A 21,938-nucleotide genomic window follows, 5' to 3' on the forward strand; every position below is an offset into this window, starting at 1 on the left:
GTGACACTGAAGTGGAGGTAGTGTATAATATTGAGTCACAGTCACAACATAAAAGTTGCTTGAACATTTAACCTAAAATTTACAATGAAGTGACTCCCAGATTTACGCTGATAGTCTCGACTTCGGGAGAATGAAGAGCTGCGTCGGCCCTGCTGGGACTCTACCTTGTGACCGAGGTCGCTTCACACGCCTGAGCCATCCCATAGGCTCACCCATTAAACACGATGACGACATTTCAGCTGTAACCAGACACGCGTGAGGGGGTAACGTTGCGAAACATAACAGCAAAACACAAGCTTTAAAGTTCCATGGAAGGTACTGCTCGTCACAAAATGCACTTTATCGCCAAAAACAATAAACCATATACGCTGGAAACACTTACGGAATTAGGACAATGCAATCGATCTCGCCTTGAAGTAACTTTCAGCACTACAGGATGTGCGTTGTGTTGGAAACGCATTGCGTTTCACCGACGGGATCACGTTTCATGTTGTGGGTCAGCGGCAATTAGGCCAGCGAGTGAGGCAGCGGCGGTTTTCAGATTCGGGGGCGTGGCTAAAAAGTGGAAAGAACACCAAAAAACACGCCCCCGAATCTGAAAAAGACGGAGCCTATTTGGAGGGACGGCTCTCTCCTCCAATAGCTGGCCTCCGTTTAGGAAGCCAGCCAATGGAGGAGAAGCTAAAAGAGAGGCGGGCTAAATAGCCACTCTAGAAAACATTAAATCTTCCGACTTCCGGTTCTGCCTTCGGCAGACCGGTAGTCCTCGACCTAAAAAAGGAAAAATAAACTGATAATACCTCAACGTTATTAGCATTTTATTTGTTCCTGCTGTGGCGTCTTGGCGGGGCAGATCTGCTCTGCCCTCAGAGCAGAGGGAGGAGTGGTGGGCACTATGTAAGTGCGCATGAATGTTTGGCCTGGCCTCTTGGGCTGGGCCACACATTCATGCGCATTTTGCATGTTCTACACCCAGGCTGCATTGCAGCTTAGGTTGAGAACATGCCCAGGCTCCCATTCCCTGGCTGAGCGCCGAACCACCGAGCTTAGACCAATCACAACGGTGCATTGCAGCGTTGTGATTGGCAATTTTTGGGCCTGGGAGCCCGGGTGCTTCCTGTTTCCTGTTTGCAGAGAAAAAGCCAGGAATAGGTAGAGGGCAGAATTTTTTTTAACCCCTCCCCCCTCTCTTCCTCCCTTTATGCCCCACTGCTGCTTCTCGGGAGCAGCCGCCACTGCACGAGAAACTGTACAAAGAGACAATGTAAGAACACAATCCAGACCTGCCAACATGTGAATTTTTCTCACTGTGTGGGGAGGGGTGTGGCCATGAAGGGGGCGGGTCTTAGTGCTGAGTACAGCACAAGGCACTTCTAAATCTACTGCCCCCCTCGCACAATGCCTCCCCTTTCTCTCACCCCCTAACAAAAAGCAAAATGAAAGCTTTTGAGGCAGCTGCCGATGTCCTGAGTAGGTTTCACACCTCGTAATGGACATCGGCTGAGATAAACCTCTAGCCAATTAGCTGAAAAACTGCTCCTTCAGGGGTTTCCCAGCTAGTTGTGTGCCCACTGTGAGATATCAGCTCCTCACTGGGCGACCGTGTGAAAGGAACCAATATCGTGTGTCACACGGTGGCACTGTGTGACTTAGCAGGTCTGACAATCACACCGTTCTACATAGCCCAGCTAAGGAATACGTCATAAAAATACCTCTAAAACACAGGACGTCCCTTTTGATTCTTGGAAATGGATTCGGTAAACATAAGGCCTGCAGTGAGCATGGGCATCATCAGTTCACCAAAATGCCTGAGGTAGGGAAGAGACATGACAAACAATGTGACCTTTACTTTTACTCACACACACGTTTACAAGTACACACACACATTGACTCATACACAAAATTTCTCTTACATAAGCACACTCTCACCAGAAAGCACACACAACATACATTTAAAAGCATTTTTTACTTACCTCATCTGCCAGATAGGGTCATATTCCAGCTCACCGTTCTCTCTTTTTTTCTTGCACTAATAGTGAATAATATGATATTCACTATTAGTGTGTTTCAAAACTGACTGAAAATAAGGAAAGGGGAGCCCCAACCAACCTCTATATGGACAAGAGGTGCCAGTGTTCCTTGCACTTATTTTGCCACCTCTGAGGTCAGGGGTCTCAAAGGAAGAGCCAGGGATCACAAAGGGCAAGCCAGGGGTCACACCTGTGACCCCTCTAGACACGCCTAATTGACTTCTCCCTTTCTCTCTGCACCCATTTGCCTCCTACTGCAGTGATTTGCCTTTTTTATACATTTGTTTTTTTATCTCAAAACTACTTTGATGTTTTTCACTCCTTCTCTCCTGAGCTTCCCGGTTTCCCACCTTCACTTTCTACAGACAGGCATCACTGGGCAGCTGCTGGAGCTCAGTAACAGGAATGTCAGCTTGTGCATACCTCTGAGTGCAGAGCATCTTAAATTGCAAGGAGGTAGCCATCATAAGAGATAAGCAGCATACTGACCTGTTTTACTCCGTGTTTTCAAAGAAATACTGCCAAGAAAAACAAGCACTGGTCAAGCCAATAGGTCTTGCCTAAGAGACCTATTGGGTTTAGTATTGTTTAGCCATGTTAAACAGAATCGAGGCTGCTGTGCACCAGTGCTCAAAAAGACCTAATGACAGGACTGACACATCATTTTGGAGGCAGGCTCATGCATTCAACACACACTCTTGCATTTACAAAGCGCACTGTATTGTCTTTTTTATTTACCTATCTGAAATGGATGAGTAGATTATAGAAAAAGAACATGAAAGCGCTGTTTTGAAATGGAGCTCGAATTGCTTTAAAAAAATAAATGATGAACGAGTTGGTTACGGGAGTGGGCAGGGGTGAAGCAACACGGCGGGTGAGTGGGAAAAAGCAGCAAGTTGGAGAGAACATTATTAAAGAAGAGCAACATGGAGTGTGGTGGGCATAAGCACACAGTTAAAGAGAGCAGTGTGGAGTGCGGTGGGCAGAAGCATGGTGAAATATAGCAACGTGGAGCACGGGGACAGAAGTATCAAGGTGAGAGAGCAACACAAGTGTGAGTGGTCGGAAAGAAGGACATACACACAGAGAGCAAGTGGGGTAAAAGCACTCAAGGGAGACAGCATGAAATCATGCACTCTCATGGAGTGCTTAAACAAAAAGAAAAAGTAGAGGACATGGCTAAAGAGGCTGTGCTTCATGGTAGGGACAATTGAAAGACTGACAAAGAAACATCTAATAAGAAGCAGGCAGGAAAGAAACCAATGGTAAGCAATGGTGGGTTCCAAGCCCCTGTGTGTTCTTGGTAAGTCCCCAATATGTCTTTTTCAGCCAGAAAACGTGCTGTCTGGAAGGCCGACCTAAAGTAAGCTTTTCAGGTAGATAACAAAACACACAGAAAGAGAGAGCAGATATAGGCAGATTTAATTCAACCAATGCAAAAATGAAGAAGCTAAGGTTAGTTAAAAGTAGAAACTAAAATGCAACTCATGCCAAGTTAGTATTCTTGTTAACCACGCCAAAACCAAAACAGCTTATGGTAAAGTTGATTGCAAAATCCACAAAATGCCTTGCAGAAGCTATAGAGAGCATGGGGGGAGGCACACAAGAAGAGACAGCTTTAAAACATGCATTCTCATGAAGTGCTTCACAAAAAAAATGGGTTCCAAAAAAGCAAGCCGCCGTGAAAGAATAGAAGGGGCCAATTGAAGGTAGTAAAAAGGTTACCCTCCTTGGAAGAGACTAACTCAAGCTGGACAGCCTAAAACAAATAAAAGTTAGCGAACAGAAAGCAGGCAAATGTGGGTGACAAGACGCAAAGCTAATGGCAAGCAATGGGCGGAATGCATTTCTAGGTTAGCTTTCAGCATGTCCCCAATATGCCTTTGCAACCTGACAGCTGCCCTCTCTGGTAGGTTTCAACCTAAAAATATGTGGCATAATGGAATCCAAGCACTCTAGCCAAGCTTCCTCCCATGCTGTCCTTGTGATAATTGTAGGCTAGTGACACTGTCACCTGCCTCAAAAAGGCAATCAACTTTCATTGCTGCTGGACATGAAGAAAGCCATTAAGTGGAAAATACATCTTTTCATCCATGTGAATTCCCAACGGCAAAGAAAGCAACATTGACTGTAAATATCCAGGTTTTAAAATAAAATAGGTTGTTGCAGTCTTCAAGATAACCCTGTCAGGAATGAAAACATAATTTTATTTCCTAAAAAAAATAATTTTTCACGCAATGTTTAAAGCTTGATAGTAAAATAGTCCCATTTCAAGACTTAGTAGGGAGCCTGGGCGCTACCATTCATTTTCCTTGGGTGTACCTTACATTGTAAACCTATGAATTTTCATGATTCATTTACAGTGCAAGTGGCAAGGTCCATGCTCTCACTGGGCAATTGCTCCACAAGCAGAAGTACCTTCTCATATTAAGGATTAGTCTATGGATGAAAAACCTGGCTCCTGAGCAATTCCACAAAATCATCAATAAGTGAGGCCCCAAATTAAGTTCAGACTTGAGACATCCCACCCCCAAAAGCTTGGATCATGAGGCCTCATCTTAATCCTAAAGATTTGAGGCTTTGTGAATGTCACTCTAAACGTTCAAGTTTGAGGCATTGAGTGACTCTGTGCACTATGCACCTAATGCACCTAGACAAGCCACCTATACACGGCATGAGCAGCAAAGTCTCCATCATTTGGTCTCATGCACAGGACCGATGTCTAAGCCTTCCATACTTGAATCTTAAATCGGAGGACCCTAAACAGGCCTGCATGGGGTAGATCTTAATTTAGGCTCAAGGCCTCAACTTTAGGTTCCCAGACCCGGCTTCAGCATTGAGGTACATGTGTGAGATGTTTCTAGACTAAATGCTATAGCCATGCGGCTCTTCATTAAGCCTTCAGTAAATATAATCTTAGCTTAAGTTGGGGGAAGTGGGGAAGTACAAAAGAGCTTGCAGTGTGCGGGCCCAATGCATCTAAATGCCAAGCCCAACCCAGCCCAGCGGTGTGAAACTGTCTGCCTGTGGCCGCCATAATATTGTTATCACGTGAAAAAATACAAAAACATATTTTTAAAATCATGGGGCAGATTTATCATTCTTTCACGCAGCGCAATGCAGCTAGACACCTTGTTGTGTTTTGCTGCGCACAGTATTTACCATTATACATATTTACCATTATTCCTGTCCTTTCCTAGTGCTGGCGCACTTTTGGCTACCTAGCGCCTACGTAGGCACCCTTGAACCATGTTGCAAGGGTGCCTGCGTTGTAGGGAGGATTGTTTTTGTGCAGGAAGTGATACCTTCCTGCCCAAAAACAATCCTGAGAGGCATTTGCCTCTTTCTATGTATGCTGCAGAATGCAGCACACGTAGAAAGAGAAAACAACAAGGAGAAATAAAGATATTTCTCCTTGTTACTCCTCACCTGGGAGGCATAGCCTTTTGACACTGATAGTAAATCTAGGAATGCACCAAAATCCATGGGTGGATTCGTAGGAACACCCACGCTCCGCCTATGGGACATCTCCCTGCCGCAGATTAACTCAACTTTGGGGACAGGATGTGGCCTTACGGCTAGAGCAGTAGACCTCGACCTCGAAGCTGGGGAACAAAGTTCGAGTCTCGGCAGGGACGCTCAACATCCTTTGATTCTGGGCAAATCACTTAATCTCCCCGTGCCCAACCAAAATAAATTTGTCCGCAGCTAAAGCAACTGGTGCTCATGTAAAGCGCTCTGATACCTTCGGGTCAAGTTTGCGCTATATAAAACTCTGGGGGGAAAAAGGGCAGCGATTTGCTCTGCCTTGCATTACTCTAGATTTATCAAGTCATGCAGGGCCATGCAACGTGGTATGTGTGGCTTGCTAAATCTCACTTAGGTTTTACCTCGCCCATGCGCCCCCTTGTGTGGTGCAAAACCTTGATAAATATGGGCCATAGTGACTGATTTAGAGTTTGGCAAACTTGTTACAAATTAGATGGATATCCAGTTTGCCTTATTACAAGTGCATTATATGCTGTGGCACTTATACTGTGGCACTTGTAATAAGGTGGACTGGTTATCCATCATGCTTGTGACGGAGTAACCCATCTGTCAAACTCTAATTCAGGCCCCCAGTCTCCAAAACCTCACACTTGCAAAAATATCTCCCTACAGATAATTTGAGCTGCACCTAATTCAAAAGGCAAGTAATTGCCCCAAATATGTTAGGAGTGGAGAAAGAATGATAAATTAGCGCAGTCCTAAAAAAAATTGGAAGTGAGTTTTGTTGGATTAAGAAAATAAATTAATGTCCAAACTTGTATAGGGTGCTAAATGTTGTGTCTCACCAGTGCCTCTGCAAAAATGCGAGGCCTGTATTCTGCAATAGTGCGCAGCATGTCAAGGTGGGTTGATTTGTCGGCGAGTTGGGGATATTTTTTTCGCAAGGGCCAGGGTGGAGTCCTAGTTTCCAGGGAGAGGGTCTTGGAAGTGCACCTGAGGTCATGGATCTAGGTGGACCAGCATTTTGAATCCAGCCTTTTTTAATCTAATCCTTTTTGGGGTCCAGAGTAGATTGCTACCCACAGAAAAGCACTTCAACACCTCATCAGGGATAGCAAGCGCCATATAAATGCAAACCCTTCCCTCTTCTATCCCTCCGCTATCCTTTTCAATCCAAATAACAGACTAACATGTCCACCGCTCAAATTAATTTCATATATCCCTATACTAATTCACCACTAATCCTTTTTGGGTTCCGGAGTAGCATGCTACTCACCAAAAAAGTGCTCCAACGCCTCGTTAGCGGTGTAAGTGCTATATAAATGCAATTACAATACTGCATGGATCTGAATGCCTTCATGCAGTGCTTTATTTGTGCACGTCTGCATGTGGTTTGCACCATAACTCATTTTTAGGAGCCAGCGCCTATTTTTTTTAGACTTTGACTGAAACCAAAGAGAGAGAGATAATAAAAGAAGTAAGAGAGAAAAAGGCAGAACAATCATTGGCATTGCCAATAGGTCTCGCCTTTGGGACCTTATAAGTGTTTAGCCATGCAACAGTTGCATAACTAAATACTTATAAGGTTCCAAAAGCGAGACCTATTGGCTATGCAAAGCGGCCGCAATCGCAATCAAACAACAAAGCGGCCGTGAAAGTGAAAGTAATCGCGGTAAAGCGTGGCGCGCGCGCCCGCGCACATGCACTGTAGCTCTAGGCTGGCCTGGCAGCACTTTTTGGAGCCCTCTCAATAAGTCTCGCCAGACCAGCGCATGCGCTGGGTCAGGCGAGACCTAAAAATGAGAAGGAGACAGACAGGAATACAACGAAAAAGAGAGAAGGCAGGGATGAATAAAAAAGAAGAAAGAGGTATGAGGTGGAGTCAAGCGAAACCAGCCTTGGTATTTGGTAACCATGATACTGGGGAGCACCAGTGGTGAGCCCTTAGGAAAAACTTTGGGCACCTGCATGTATGTTTCTGTTTTTTCAAATGAAGCACTGGGCCTTCGTGATATCAATAAAATAAGCATTTTTTTTAACTGAATCTAACTGAGCTGGCTTCTGGCACATTAGACTATACTCCGTGTTGATATGAGGTTGCAGCAGCCCCCTGTACACGTCAGCCCGTTTTCCTTAGAGCCTCCTCAGCCATGGCTGAAAACTCCAGTGATAAAATGGATTCATGAAACGAGGTGGATAGGATGCTGCGTTTGGAAAACAAACTTCAAAGTGCCTGGCCGCTTTTAGCTGGTGTTTTTTTAGCGTTTGCTGTGCAAAGTTCTGATAACCGACCCATGCTGTGCGTTCGATAACAATGCCGCATTCAAGCAATAAACATGAAAGTCTCCCAGTAACCACAAAGTGTTCCTCAAAGGACGAGGCTGTTTTAAGTAGCGGTCTGAGAAGAAAGGCTATTCATTTAACAGGTTTCTAATTAAATTCGCAGAAGCATACAGGAAAGGCGGAAGGAAATGTAACCTTTGGTACTTGTTTTTTCAGGTGGTAAACATCCCGATGGATTATACAGCAAAGGCCCGTCCTACCAGGGCTACCCTGGGTACATCATGATGCCAAATATGAACAGTGACCCATATATGTCGAATGGATCCCTGTCTCCGCCCATCCCGCGAACAGTGAGTACAGTGTTTTTATGGGACGCACGCTCCATCCATGCCTAGCCTCGTTCACTACACTTCTGTGTCTCAAGAGCTTTCATAGCAGATTGAATTTCACTTACAAATCCGCTGGAAGACCTAAAGGTTTATGAAGGAGACCCATAGCTCCATATTCATACCTCAGGAGTGGCGGCGAGGCTTGGCTTGGGCTCCGTGTTAGCTACAAGGAACGATTTGTTGGGATTGTAGGAGGTTGTGGTGAGCTTGCTGGCCGAAAAGATCTTGGTGATTGCTCTGCAGGAGTTTCGGTGGCTTGTAGACTGGGTTATGCACATTTGCTTCTTTTTTCTACTTGTAATTTGTACCAAAAGGTTTCTAACAGACAGATTAGAAAAGATCTCCTCCACTGACTAATGAGGTGGTTCTGATATTAGATCTCGAGCGAGAGGGATCTGACTTTGTGCTGCAGATGGTGTTCAGCAGGTAATAGATCAATACTGTGTCCAAATGGGGCTAATCCATGCCAGATTAGTCAGGATAGTTAATGAAATTGTAAATGACTTCATTTTAGATATTTTTGTATGTCAATATATCTTACAAAAAATCTGGCATGAAGTGGCCCTTTCTTGGGTCCAGATAGGACAGCCCAGCTTTTTTCTCCTGTCACTGTTCTCCTGAATGCTTCTGCTCCGTTGTATTTCTAAACGTTTGTTGTGACTTCCAAGAGGATTGTGTTTTTTCAAAGCTGGAAACATTGCTCGACAAAGCTTCATTCTTTTCTTACTAAAATGAGAGTCTTTTGGAATGTGTTTAGCGAAAAGAAATAGTGTGCATGCACTTATTGGCACAGACCACAGTGACAGACCACAATGGTGATATGTGATTGGTGTACGTCAATGTGAGCATAGACCAGTGGGGTGTAGAAACATCTGCTCTAGAGTGGAAGCAAAGAGTTCAGCAGCACACAGCAAGGAAAAGACGGATGTTGGCTCAGTGGTACCAAAAAGAATTTTGGAAAATAATTTTGATAGAATGTGATGAGTAGGAACCCCTTCCCAACATTCCCAGTTTCAAGTATGCTCCCATTAAACCACGCTTTGTACACAGTTTCATTTTTGAGTGTGCAGAGCTTCTTTCTTATATGTAAACTTAAACTTCACGTTTTAAGGAGGGTATATAGTATAATGTGTAATTTTGTACGTCTGGAATCAAAAAACCCTTAATTCTAATTCAGTCTTCCACATTTTAGGGAAATTATGCGTGATTTCTCAGTACTCTTCTGTGGGAAAATTCGAGACACTTAATAACAGACAGAACTCTAATATTAATCACTACATACAGAATGCGACAACCATTTATTTGCACCTATGTTGTGTTGTGTCTCTCCTCGCTAATGTGTGCACCTTGCCGTTGTTCTTTTTTATGTTAGCTAATTTTAATGTACTTTATTTGATCTCCAATCGTATAATGCGTTTTATGTCACTGTGAGTGTATGCAGCAACTCACAATAAATATGTGTGCTGATAATAATGCTTTGTACATGGCACAATTGTATAGGAGTTTGGAAAGGCATGCACAATGCAGCAGAGGTAGATGCTTTAACCAGCTCTGTATCCCAAGCAATGAATGTATGTTAGAGGGCCCTCACCATTCTGTGTTATACTACATGACTCAATGTGTAATCACAGAGGTGACATTCTTTCCAAAAGTAGTCATGGTGAGGTTGAAGAGAACTTGTACTTCTCATGACTTAACTCAAACGTGTGGTGCAATACTCGCATGGAGCAAAGATGTAACCTGTGCTGCTTAATGCCATAGGTATCTCAAGACTATATTTTTTCAATGTCCATTCTGCAGGCCGAAGAACAAAAGAATTCCAATGGGACACCATAGGTTTAGAATGCGTTGAGTTGCAAATTTTGATTTTTCTTAAGACTCTGTATTAATTGCGATTTCAAATATATCAACATTTCCATTCATTACACAGACGCATTCATTTGGTGGTACATTCTATAATGTATTCTTGTGTAATCCTTTCACAATTTCCCATCGAACTATTCGATCCCCAGTAGATAACAGTCTTACTTTGTAATCTACAACACCTGTAAAGAACAATCCCCAGCCCACCCCAGCACACCTAGAACCCCCCCGTCCCCTGGTGAAACAGCCTCACTCTGATGCGGCACAAATGAATCCCACCCACCAGGTCAGCCCTATTCCTATACCCCCATATACGGTGTTTACTCAACACACCCATGTGGCATCCTCTCGCGCACTATTCGTCCTTCTCAGAAGACTCATCCGCTGACATGTCCATTGCACCAGTCAGGTGGTGTAGCATGTCCGTCCAGTCCGCCCTGGCCCCTCAAGTCCTCTGCCACCTTGCCATCTATCCATACCTGCCTAAGGCTTACCTCTTCCACTAGAGCCCACTCCAACATGTGCAAATTTTGATTGAATTTTCTCCCTCTGATCATAACTTAAGGTGGCTTCGCTGTGTGAATACAGTAGCTTTTATTAGCAATTACACTAATAATAATACTACTAAAAACACTAATTATAATTATTATTGTCTTCCTGTCCACTTCTGAGAGGTTAACAATGGTTAGCGCCCTTGTAAGGGGGCCCTAACCACTATTAATTGCCTACCTCATAATTAATACCCCATCCTAAGGTGAGGATGCAAAATGAGTAGAAAGGCAATTAACAGCTGTTAAATTAGCCATTGTTAATTGCCCACTTAACAATTAAAGTCCCAAACCAAGGTAGCATTTGTAATGAGGAGAAGGGCATTTCACAGCTTATAATGCGCAACAGCATGGAAGCAGAAAGGCTATTAGCGCCAGTCTTTTCCAATCTAGCCTGACGCTTGCAGACTAACAGGGTAACTGTCGCTGCCGCTCTATGCTCCTGCATCACACTCTGACTCAACTTAGACTGCAGGCAAATAACAATAGTTAGTGCACATCTCAGCATTCCAGAGCTCTAATAATATGAATGTTGTTATTTCTTAGCACTGTGAAAGGTAGACATTTCCATTGTCCATCTCCCTGGTACTCTACTTTCTCATCTATAGACTTATCTTTTATTTGCACCAGTGTTTGATACATGAAATCTTTGTGCTATAGTAAGGAACTTTCCATCCACTCCGGCAATCATAATGCTTCAATATTTCTTTCGAGTTGTAAATTAGTCCACCAAGGTGAGTAAAGCTGTTTCTGCTTCCATGTGAACACCCCTGAATCCCCCACTGAAAGAAGGAGCTTAAGCCTGGCCATTTTTAGGTCTCGCCTGACGACAGCATATTCACTGTCACTACGAGATATTTTGTTTGTCACAAGAGGCTTGGAACTCTCCCATTGCGTACTATTCACTGGCTTCATTGTCACTCTTCTTTGCTGCTTCCTAATTGGCCAGCGCTTGCCGATGTCACTTCCTGTTCTTTCTTTTGGAACACTGTCCAAGTACTGATTTACTTTGGTTAGTGTCCTTCCGCTGTCCATCCACGGCTCAATGTGATTAAGGTACTATTTGCTTCATCATTCTTCCTATGCATGTTGCTTCTTCCCCTCTCCACCCAGTTGCATCTTCCCTCCCACCTCCACCCGTTGTCTGTTACTGCTTCCCCTCCAACCCCCCTCCATTGTCTGTGTTGCCTCTTACACTCCCACCCCTCACCCTTGTCCATGTTGCTTTTTACCCTCCACCCCCTCCCGTGTCCATGTTGCATCTTTCCGCCTGATCCCACTTCCCACACTCTTGTTGTCCGTGTTGCTTGCTCCCACCCTCCAGCCCTTTATCCAGGTTGCCCATCCCCTACGACCATAAGAAACATAATGCTACTACATGGCAGTACTGGGCGCGTCAGAGCACTTTTTTCTCATCATAATGCTTTTTTCAAATTTTACTTTTAGCCATGCTGCACAGTCACGCTACAGTATAATATGGTTAAAAGATGTTGGCAAGTGTCTAGGCGAGACCTATTGGCTTTGGCAGTGCTTGTTAACCTCATTAGGAGTTAACCTCTTTAGTTAGAAGCACCCTGTAGACCTGATTATAGTGTTTTTGTGCATCCCCTAATGGATATATAGGAAAAGATTTTAAATACATTAAATTGTGTTTTTAGAGGGCATAAATGCCCATCTTTATCTAGCACTAAATACAGGGTCTTGGCCTATATCTACGGCCTTCCAATTTGGCAGATGGCCAAATTGATAACACACTTTTAGTCTGGTGTGAATGTCGGGATTAGAACCCAGCTGTCGCGGTATCATGGTCAACAACACACCCTATAGAACACATCTCTTTTTGGGGGTAAATGTAAGGGAGGTGACTTCTCCACCGAGTTCTACTCATACATGCTTTTGTCTGCTCCCTCCTTAATGCTCACCTCTCCTCAGGCGGGAGCCATCATTTCATCATGGAAAATGTACCTTTTGTCTGTGGCAGATCAGTGACAGTAGAGTTTTTTAAGGGTTCATTATACAATTTGTACCACTTATTATTTCATGTATTGTGTTTCTCTTTTTTATTATGGGGCACTAACTTATGGTAGGAACAAGGTGCTTCAGGTGGGGAATTAATGTAGAGAAGTGAAGGGAGAGAGATATCACTGAACAAGCTAAGGATCACAGGGAGAGACCACCAGCCCAGTGACAGGATGGAATCTGCATTTGGGATTCTCAACATCCACTTCGTCCATTATATGGTTCGACCAATTGAAGGCTTATACGTTGAGTGATCAAGCTGATGAACCACGGTCTCTGTGCTTGACCTGCGATGAAGTAGCATAGACCCGGCTTGGGCATGTGACTGGCAGTCAGGCTGAATATGAGAACACCTTTAATCAAAACCAAGGCAACAACTCAAATCTAGTCTTTCCATGTGAGCTACCTGGACGTTGTTTGTACGTTCCTTATTGTGAAGGACAAGGCGCCTTGTTGCAGTCAGTTCAATTTCCAGTAACGTGCCATAGAGAAATCCTTATAACAAATCAAAATAAATGGAGGAATCTGCCATTTGATGGACACCTTTATATATGGTTGTTTTAATCCACAAGGTCTTGTCACACATGCAACTTCCTTTGGAGAGATGAAAGGCACACTTCATCTCCTTTGCATTTGGACTTTCAAAATGCAGATTGGCAGACATTTAACAGACTTGACTTTTGCTTGAATTTAATATTCATGGATGCTAATTTCTGAGGGCAGCCAAAGATAGGTTCCTTTGTTTTTTTCCATCTAAAAGTTCCTTCCTAATTTTCCAACTCGCGGTTCAAGGGATATCCTTCCTCTGACTGGACTAACATTCATGCTCTTGGCACATATTCACATTTTTAGGTCTGACCTACAGCCTGCTCTAGTTTTCTCACTAGCCTCTTGTTTTTCCACAAAATAAATCACAATTAAAGAACACATATATGTACACATGTACACATATAGATGTATGTATATGTATATAGATACATATGTATATGTATAACATATTTCATGCTTCCCAGTGGGTTTCGTCATCACAACAGCTACCCAAAACACTCATTGTAGGGCTACCAGAATTATATGGCATGAAAGATAGTATTATGTGGCAAAGGTATCTAAGTAATGTGGCACGTTCCCTGGCAGTATTATATTCATCAATTAAAGGTAGTAACAACATTTTGTGAAATCTGCAAATTATGCAGATTATTTGCCAAATACAGCAAATTCATACTTATTCAGAAAGCTTTGCACCCATATAATCACATAAATCAGATGGCCCTTACCCATTGTCCACTGTTAAGCAACAATTTGTTCATGAAATATAAACAAGCATAAACATACTAATTCCATTCAGTTCCAATTGTTAGCTGCACTTTGAAGAAAAGGGTTTTTTCAAGCTAACTGACCCAAAATAAACACTTAGGCCTTAATTACGATGGCGGTTGGTCAGACCACCAACCACCATCATATTGGGCAGGTGACCATCCAACAATGAGTCGGCGGTACCACCTGCCCTATTAGGATAAGACCGCGATGCAGGCGGTCATAAAGTGTTTTTTTTTACTGCGACTTGTGCTGAGGCACAAGTTGCAGTAGAAAAAGGCACTTTGTGCTCATCCATGCACCGTGTGCCACGCACCATGTGGTGACGGACACACAGTGCATGGATGTGTGGCCCCCAGTGCCACTGAACAGTGGCCAACGGGACCCTGCATGGGGCACCCAAAGTCCCTTTCTGTCTGCCTTTTCCTGGTGGTGGGACCGTCATGCAAAGGCAGTCAGAAAGAGACGGCGGTGCCTGCGCAGGCCTCGCCTCCTTTGTAAGGATAGGAGTCCAACTGCCTCCCCGACGGCATCTTGGATCCTGTCAGAGGCTGCGGTCCTACCCCCGACCTCTGCACTCCGACCACCAGTATTGAGATCCAGCTGTCGAACTGATGCCCAGGATGTCAGATGGGCCACCACTGCCCGGCTGTTGGTGGCGGTCCACACACCATCGTAATGACCCCTAAATATAAAAAAGACATGACTGATAACAAGTATAATATGGTCCTATATTGACTACTTGAGATCTTGGGTTTCTGGTGACTTTTACAAGCTGCTCAGCCTCAAGCCAAGTGAATTATGATGCCACCAGAACCCTTGGATTTCGGATAAAGCTAAAATACACAGTTACCTGTCATGTATTCTCTCCCAGAACTGCTGACCCATCTCTGCTTTCATATCTTGTCTTTAGTTCTTAACTACAGATCGCTTCATCTGCCATCAGCGCTGCTGTGCAACATGGCTAAAAACATTGACAAAGCCAATAGCTCACATAGGCCAGACCGATTGGCTTTGTCAATGCAGGCTTCTTTTGCTTTAACATTGAATAGGAGTGCATGTGCTTTCGTGCTCTCTCCTCTCTCCCATATGTGTTGCTTCCCACTTCACATTCCTGTTCCTTGAGGTCTGTGTTGCTTTCCCACCCCTCCACCTCATCCATAGCTTCCCCATCCTTCCATATCCCACTCGGCTTTTTTAACTGTCCCCTGCCCGGGCTACCGCAGTGCTCCATTACACCTTCCCCGTTTACTCAATGGCAAGATTTAGATGCCCCCGCCCCCCACACCTCCCCCTCTCGTCTATTGCTTCCCCGCTCCTTCTCCATTCAATTTTTTTTCTTTACATTTAGGAGACTGCTGCGGTTTGCTACTGAGTTGCTCCTTTCTCTAAATGTGCAGTTGCACACCTTTAATTTTTCCTCCATCTTGGAACAGTAATGGAAAAAAAAGCCACAACGGCCTCTGCGTCATGACGTTTGCACACATGCTGGGGCCAAAAGCCAAAATGCCACCACATCTTAGGGTATGCCCCTTGCATGTGCGATGCGACATGGGCACGCATACGCTATCATACTGGTGCCATATTTGGGTTTTTTGCCAATGCTGTTCAGCATTGGCAACAAGCATTTTTTTATTCTTTTTACTGATGCTGTTCTGCTGGATGCTTCTGTTTTGAATGTCTTCCCATTCCTGGGTTTAAGGCGGCCAAATGGGGATGGTTGGGGTGATCCTTTTCTTTTTCCATTTTTTCAGAATTGGTACTCGATCCTGCAGGATTATAGAGAGGAAGAGGACAATTTGAGATTTACATGCATGTTGGAACCTTCTATCTTACCTAAAAGGTAAATTGCCCTGCCCTCTTGACATATGGGCACTAGCGCAGAGATGTCATATTTATCATAAGAGTTCATAGAGAAGACTTCGATGGTGGATGCCACACTTCACAAAAGACTTGTCTCGGCATCATCTGTGAAATCCACGTGGAACAAGAGTTTATCCTGCTGTGTGAGGGGCGGGTGCCTCGTTAATGTCACAACCCTGGCGGTTTCAGCCGCTTACGCTTTCCAACGTAGACTGCAGCACTTGTAGTGTGGAGGTGTGATATGGTGTGGGCGGGGGGTGACCCTTTCTGCCACCTCACGCCACGGCACTGCTTCCGGGGTCTGTCAGCTGTCAGGCACAAGGGCGCAGTCTTCAGTTGCTGTTCACCAGCTGGAGGGAGATGGTTGTGCACTTTAAGTTCCCACGGGCCTCCCCGGGTGTCAGTTCAACCCTTTGCACCAACAGCGAAGCATGTGGTGCACAGCACCCAGGGCCGCGTCACCGCAAAACAAAACACGTGCTTGTTTATTGAATCTGCTGGCCAGAGGTGTGAGGCAGGATTTGGTGGCCCCTCGAGGCACAGGCGCGTTTCACACTAGATGAGGGTTTATGCTCTCTTGCTAAATTTCCCACCGAACAGCAGTCGGGTAAATTTAGACCGTTCCCGCACCATATGTATAATTATCACAGTTATGACTGCATTTCTAGCATATTTTTAATTTACAATGAGGATGCTGGTGGATTGAGGGAATCATTTGTTGGCTGCTTGCAATCAGAAAGAACACAACAACAATAAATGGGGGGACCCGGGGCCCAGATTAACAATGCACCAATTCTCAGAGCCGAATTTGAAGGTGGTTTGAAGGTGGTTGGCGTATTCCAGTCCAAGCTCCCAGGAGCGGAATTCCAATTAGTATTTATACTGTAGTAAAAGCGTTTCGCATGCATACACTATGTGCATAGTGAGTGTAGGGTGCAATATCAGAGTCGTATAATCCTGATCGTGACGCCGCGGGTGATTGGGAACATATACATGGAAAGGGACATTTCTTGGACGTATTTATACATAAGGAAATGGGAGGAAAAGCTGCTTGGACCGAATAACACACATGCTTTGCTAAATGGAGAGCCGGGGCCAGTTTAGACCCTAGGTCTAAGCTCACGGAACCACATTTCCTGCCATAATTGAATGTTTGAGAGGGGCCGGCCTGTCTTTAGTGATTTGTATTATGACGTCTGGACTGTTCCCCCACAGACTCCATTTTAATTCATGACCACACTTAGAAACACACATCGGCATAATGTATGCCACTACCACCCGACATTGTAGTCTTGAAGAGTGGCCAGGGCCGGACTGAGAACCAAAACCGGCCCTGGCAAAGTGCTCGGCCGGCTCCCCTAAGGCTTGGGGGTGCCGCCGAGCTCTTTGCCAGGGCCGGTTTTCTACCGATTTTGTTACAGGGCCGATTTTGCAGCTATGCTGCAAAAACGGCCCTGTAACAAAAACGGCCCCCACCCGTGCGGTGCACCGGGGAATTACCCGGTGCCCGCTACGGCCAGTCCGGCCCTGAGAGTGGCTGGTAAATTCGAGCCAGCCTTTGTGGCTGGAACCTGCGATGCATAAATTAGGTCCCTGCAGCACGTGCCTTAGCACACTGAGCTGTTTAAAATGCTAAGTTACTGTCAGTGGGGATAGTCGCAAGGCCCAGCTCAGTACTAGGCACTAGCCTTCCTTACTACCTCGAAATCTCCAAAATGTTTCTATCAGAAAGAGTTATGCGGGCGGAGTAACAGAGACGGGCTGAGGGGGCAGCATTAGACGCGGCATAAACAGAAAAGCAAACAGCGCAGCAGAAGGTTTTATTTATTTGAGGTTTTATATAGCGTTGCCCACTGGCTGTTAATGTCAGAGTGCTTCACTCAGAAGTAAACATAATAAAACATATAATTACAGCTGTCACTGTGTACAAGTGAAGTGCATAAAAATCCCAGAAAACACCTTGCCATTTGGGTATCGGGTTACTTCGGGGTGTTTCTGAACATCATAGATGACTTCATGACTGCAGGATAAGAAAGGGTTTTTGAACTCAAATTTCGCTGCTGTTGTTCTGGTCGAAAGTCAGACGAGGTGAGCTAAAACCTTTCATGAAGGCAATGTGTGAGGGTGTTATTCTGAGTGTTGGGGTAATGGGGCTCCAGATTCTTAGTGCACCAGCAAATGTGGATTGACAGATGGTTTTTATTGACTTTTTGAATTCCTAGAGTGAGCACTTCTTTTCTCCTTGAATGTCAGTTTGTGTCCGCTATCTTTGAATTCTGTGCTATATGCGTCTGAGATATCTGGAGGTGATGCATGCAGTTGGTGCATGCAGTTGATGCATGCAGTTGATGCACGCAGTTGATGCATGCAGTTGATGCATGCAGTTGGTGCATGCAGTTGATGCATGCAGTTGATGCACGCAGTTCATGCATGCAGTTGATGCATGCAGTTGGTGCATGCAGTTGATGCACGCAGTTGTAATAAGCATAGTCTATCAATCGGAAGAAAGTCTGTGTAGGAAGAAGCACAACCATCCATACCCTAGCTTCCTCTTCTGTTACTAGCTGACTTTATTCTTGTCTTTGACCATGTGCAGCGATTCTCTGCCTTTTGGCTTGGTTTGTGCAATGTAAATACCATTTACATACATATTAATAAGCAGAGGAACTCATTCTGGGCTATGTGTTTTATCTTGCACAATTGAGCTGGCCTACCAGTGGGTGAGAAGGCACTGATATCTTTGCAAAGTTAACTTGGTAGGCTGGCAAGTAGGTCTGCTTTTGGGCTCACACACCCTGTCAACCTATCCTGTGCCATGGCACTAGTGGGAGCAGCATGAAACATGAAACCAAATAGGACCGACAGAGTCCTCTGCCACCCTCTCTCAATGTCAAATTAAATATCAAGAATTGACCAATAAAAGAACTTTAAAAACTGACTTTTAGAAAAGGGCTACTTTATCTTTGTCTGGCCTGCCCCACTTACCTGGCCGGGCGTGGTTGACCAGGGTTTGTCGTCCACTGTGCTTGCCTTCACCTAAAATTGGATACTCAGCTTCGGGGGCCAGGAACGTGGACCAGGTGATCGTGGGGTAAGTGTAGGGTGAAGGGACTTGCTGGCTTTTTACCATAATTTAACTGTTATTCTTGAGTCGGTGCAATTTATTTGACTGGTACAGTTAACCCTTGATTTCAAAGCTTATACTTGTTGCTTTCTGTGCCTTTTTGGGTTCTATACGCCCTCTTCATTGTAGGGTTGCTGTGAGGCTGTGCTAATCTGTTTTAACATTGACGCCTTCGTCTTGGTGGGGGGAGGGCAAATTACCTCTTTGCCCTGGTCACCCTTGTGGTGGGATCTCAAATCCTAAATTCACCCCTAGTCAGCAGAGGGATCTGCCTTTTTGGGAGCAGAGCAACGCAGCAGCAACAGGCGGAATGACAGCAATTTCCCAACCTACCCACCCTTATGTTTGTGGCGGGATCTCGAATCCTAAATTCACCCCTAGTCAGCAGAGGGGTCCTCCAAATCAGACTCCCCAGAACAGCACCAAGTGTATGGTCCCGCAGTACTGAGCCTACCAGAGGATGTACACACCATCTTGGTGGCTAGGCTACACAGGTCACCGGGGTGGGCACAGGGCTGCTGGACACCTAATCGCAGTGCCTCAGGCAGCATGGTGTTTGGGGATGGTGCCCTGGTAGGAGGACAAGGGTACAGTGAGGCAGGATCTTCCCTCAAGGATGAAGGTAGTTACATCTGTGTGGTCCAGTGGCGCCAGTGGCGTTTGGAATTGCGGAAGGACTCTGGTGTTGTTAGTGGTCATGAGTTCACATAATACACTGTTTATTGTGTGATGTTTTCTTTAGCACCTAATTCTTCAGGATGCAATGCTAGTTAGTATCTGACCTAAATATGTTTCTTACATGAAAGTGTTTTCCACATAAGTATGTTTTGACATGACTGTAATAAAACTGTTCCACCAAATTCACAATCTCTGTAAGTTCTGTTGGTGCCTCGTTTGGGTTGTGTTGGGGCGAGGGCAAAACTGGGGATATCCGGGCCCTATAACAATAGTTATTAAAAAAGAAAATTATTTCTTTATACAATCTCTCACTTTCCCAGTTGTTGCTAATAAGGGAAATTAGTCGCAGGGCAACAAAGTGTTTTCCCCAGCGACTTAAATTGATAAAGTGTGAAAGTCAAAATTATAGTCTAAAGGCCTTTAAATGAAAATTATGCAAGCGCAAAAAGTCAGTTAACTGCAAAACTTCTGTTCTCCCACACTTTTGCCCTTTATTTGCAATTTGGTATTATCAAAGGTGCTACAAGACCCCTCATGGGATGTTGACCTAGGGGCGAGTACTGGAGGGGAAAAACGAGGCATTACAAAGCCCATATAAGGCTCCCGGGCATATATCTATTAAATTAGACCATCTCCACATGGAAACTTACACTCACATATTGAAGGTTGGCTTGAGGCGATGTTGCTGATGGGTACCCTCGGTCACCTCCTGAAAGAACGATGGTGCTTCTGCACACCAAGACATGGCGGCTGCACAGAATGTGCACCCGAACAGCCACCTGAAGCACTTCTTAAATACTCCAATGCTCGGGATAGGTATATGGGGATACGAAGGAAGTACCTGCACCCACTGCAGACTGATGGAATACATAATACAGCCACATTATCCTGGGTGTACCTAAAAAAAACCATAGCCCTTAGAATCGATATCGTCAATAGACCCCATAGCTTTAACCATCCACCTACCATACCTGCTCTCCACTGGTTCACAGGCAAAGTCTAGGAGACTTTAAGAGAAGACTAACTCACTGTGGAGCTATGTTTTAATATGTACAGATGCCTGACATGATGACCTTCCTCCATATTTCAAATTTTTTTATACATCGCAGTTTTGCAGCGTGAATCTTTCTGGATTCACTATGCTGTGCATTATTCCGCGATCTTGTGGTTGGGTCCGGATTCGTAGTCTTTTCTTTGTTTTTTTTTTTTGTAGCCCAGGTGGGCGTCGACGTACACCATTTGGTGCACCTCCCGTGACGTCGTCGTGCTTCCTGCGGAAGTCCCACCTTTGGGGCGCCATCTTCAGATTCTTTTTTCCGCCGTTGGGTCTGGATCGTCATCGGGAAGCTCCAGAATTACTCTCGAAAGAAGAAGGAAGAAAAGCGAGTTTCGTCGATAGAAACACTAGAAGATATCAGGAAAGGAAAAGATTTCATCAGGAGCGCGAAGAAAGGAGGACCAGCGCCCTTTTTCTTCGACGGCCTTGGAGAATGCACGCTCAGAGACCCTGAGCGCAATGGACAAGACGCCATTCAAGTTCTGCCCAAACTGCCACCACAAGTTCGCGCAGAGAGACCAGCATCCGGTCTGCAACCTCTGCCTACCGGTCGATCACCAGAGTATCGACTGCAACGCCTGCTCAGCCTTCGCGCCGAAGACACTCAGGGTGAGAGAGCGGCAGAGAAGGGCCAACGCCAACATGGATGGCAAGGGGAAGCCCCCGACGCTCTACGCTCTGGGCCTCTCCTCAGACGACGAGGACAACGTCGCCGAGACAGCCGAAAACTTCACGGTCGTAGAGACCGACAAGAAAAAAGAAGACGAGGTAAGAGAATCGTCGAGCGCAAAACAGAAAGTACCTCGACAACACGAGGGTGACTCGAGAAAATCTGAGTCAAAGTCCACGAGGGGAGCCCCGGCGCCGAAAACTTCGACGTCCAAAGGGGGAACCACGGACAAGAGGCCGAGCGGATCCTTAGATAAGGACTCCCTGGTGCCGAAAGACGCCGAAAGGCAAGGGTCGTCGAAAGCATCCCATGAAACGGGCCGATCGACGCAGAAAGAACGTTCGACGTCGACGCAAGTTTCATCGAAAAGACCCGCGGTCGACGCCGAAAGCATCTCCGAGATGGAGAAAAAGAAGAGGCGGCTCGAGGCCGAAATGGAGAACATCCTTCAAAGAAAGAAGGAGTTCGACGCCAGAATGAAGGAATTCAAGATTCCAACGGTTCCATCAGCGGACGTCGAGGAGGTCGAAGACGAGTTCGACGCCGAAGGGCTGACAAGGGAACTCGAAGAGGAAGAAGAGCCCTATTATGAGGGAGAAGCCGAGGAAGAA

General features: G+C 45.3%; 1 protein-coding gene across 2 annotated transcripts in view; it reads left to right on the plus strand.

Annotated features, from left to right (window-relative positions):
* The window catches only part of LEF1 (lymphoid enhancer binding factor 1), a 233,642-nt gene that overhangs the window by 42,002 nt on the left and 169,702 nt on the right, over positions 1 to 21,938 (plus strand). For both annotated transcript variants that reach the window (XM_085641386.1, XM_085641387.1), the window contains exon 3: positions 8,019 to 8,152. In XM_085641386.1, the coding sequence (XP_085497512.1) occupies positions 8,019 to 8,152 (134 nt within the window). The remainder of the gene's footprint in view (positions 1 to 8,018; positions 8,153 to 21,938) is intronic.

Source organism: Triturus cristatus, chromosome 2_2 (genome assembly GCF_964204655.1).
Source record: "Triturus cristatus chromosome 2_2, aTriCri1.1, whole genome shotgun sequence".
Taxonomy (NCBI): Eukaryota; Metazoa; Chordata; class Amphibia; order Caudata; family Salamandridae; genus Triturus; species Triturus cristatus.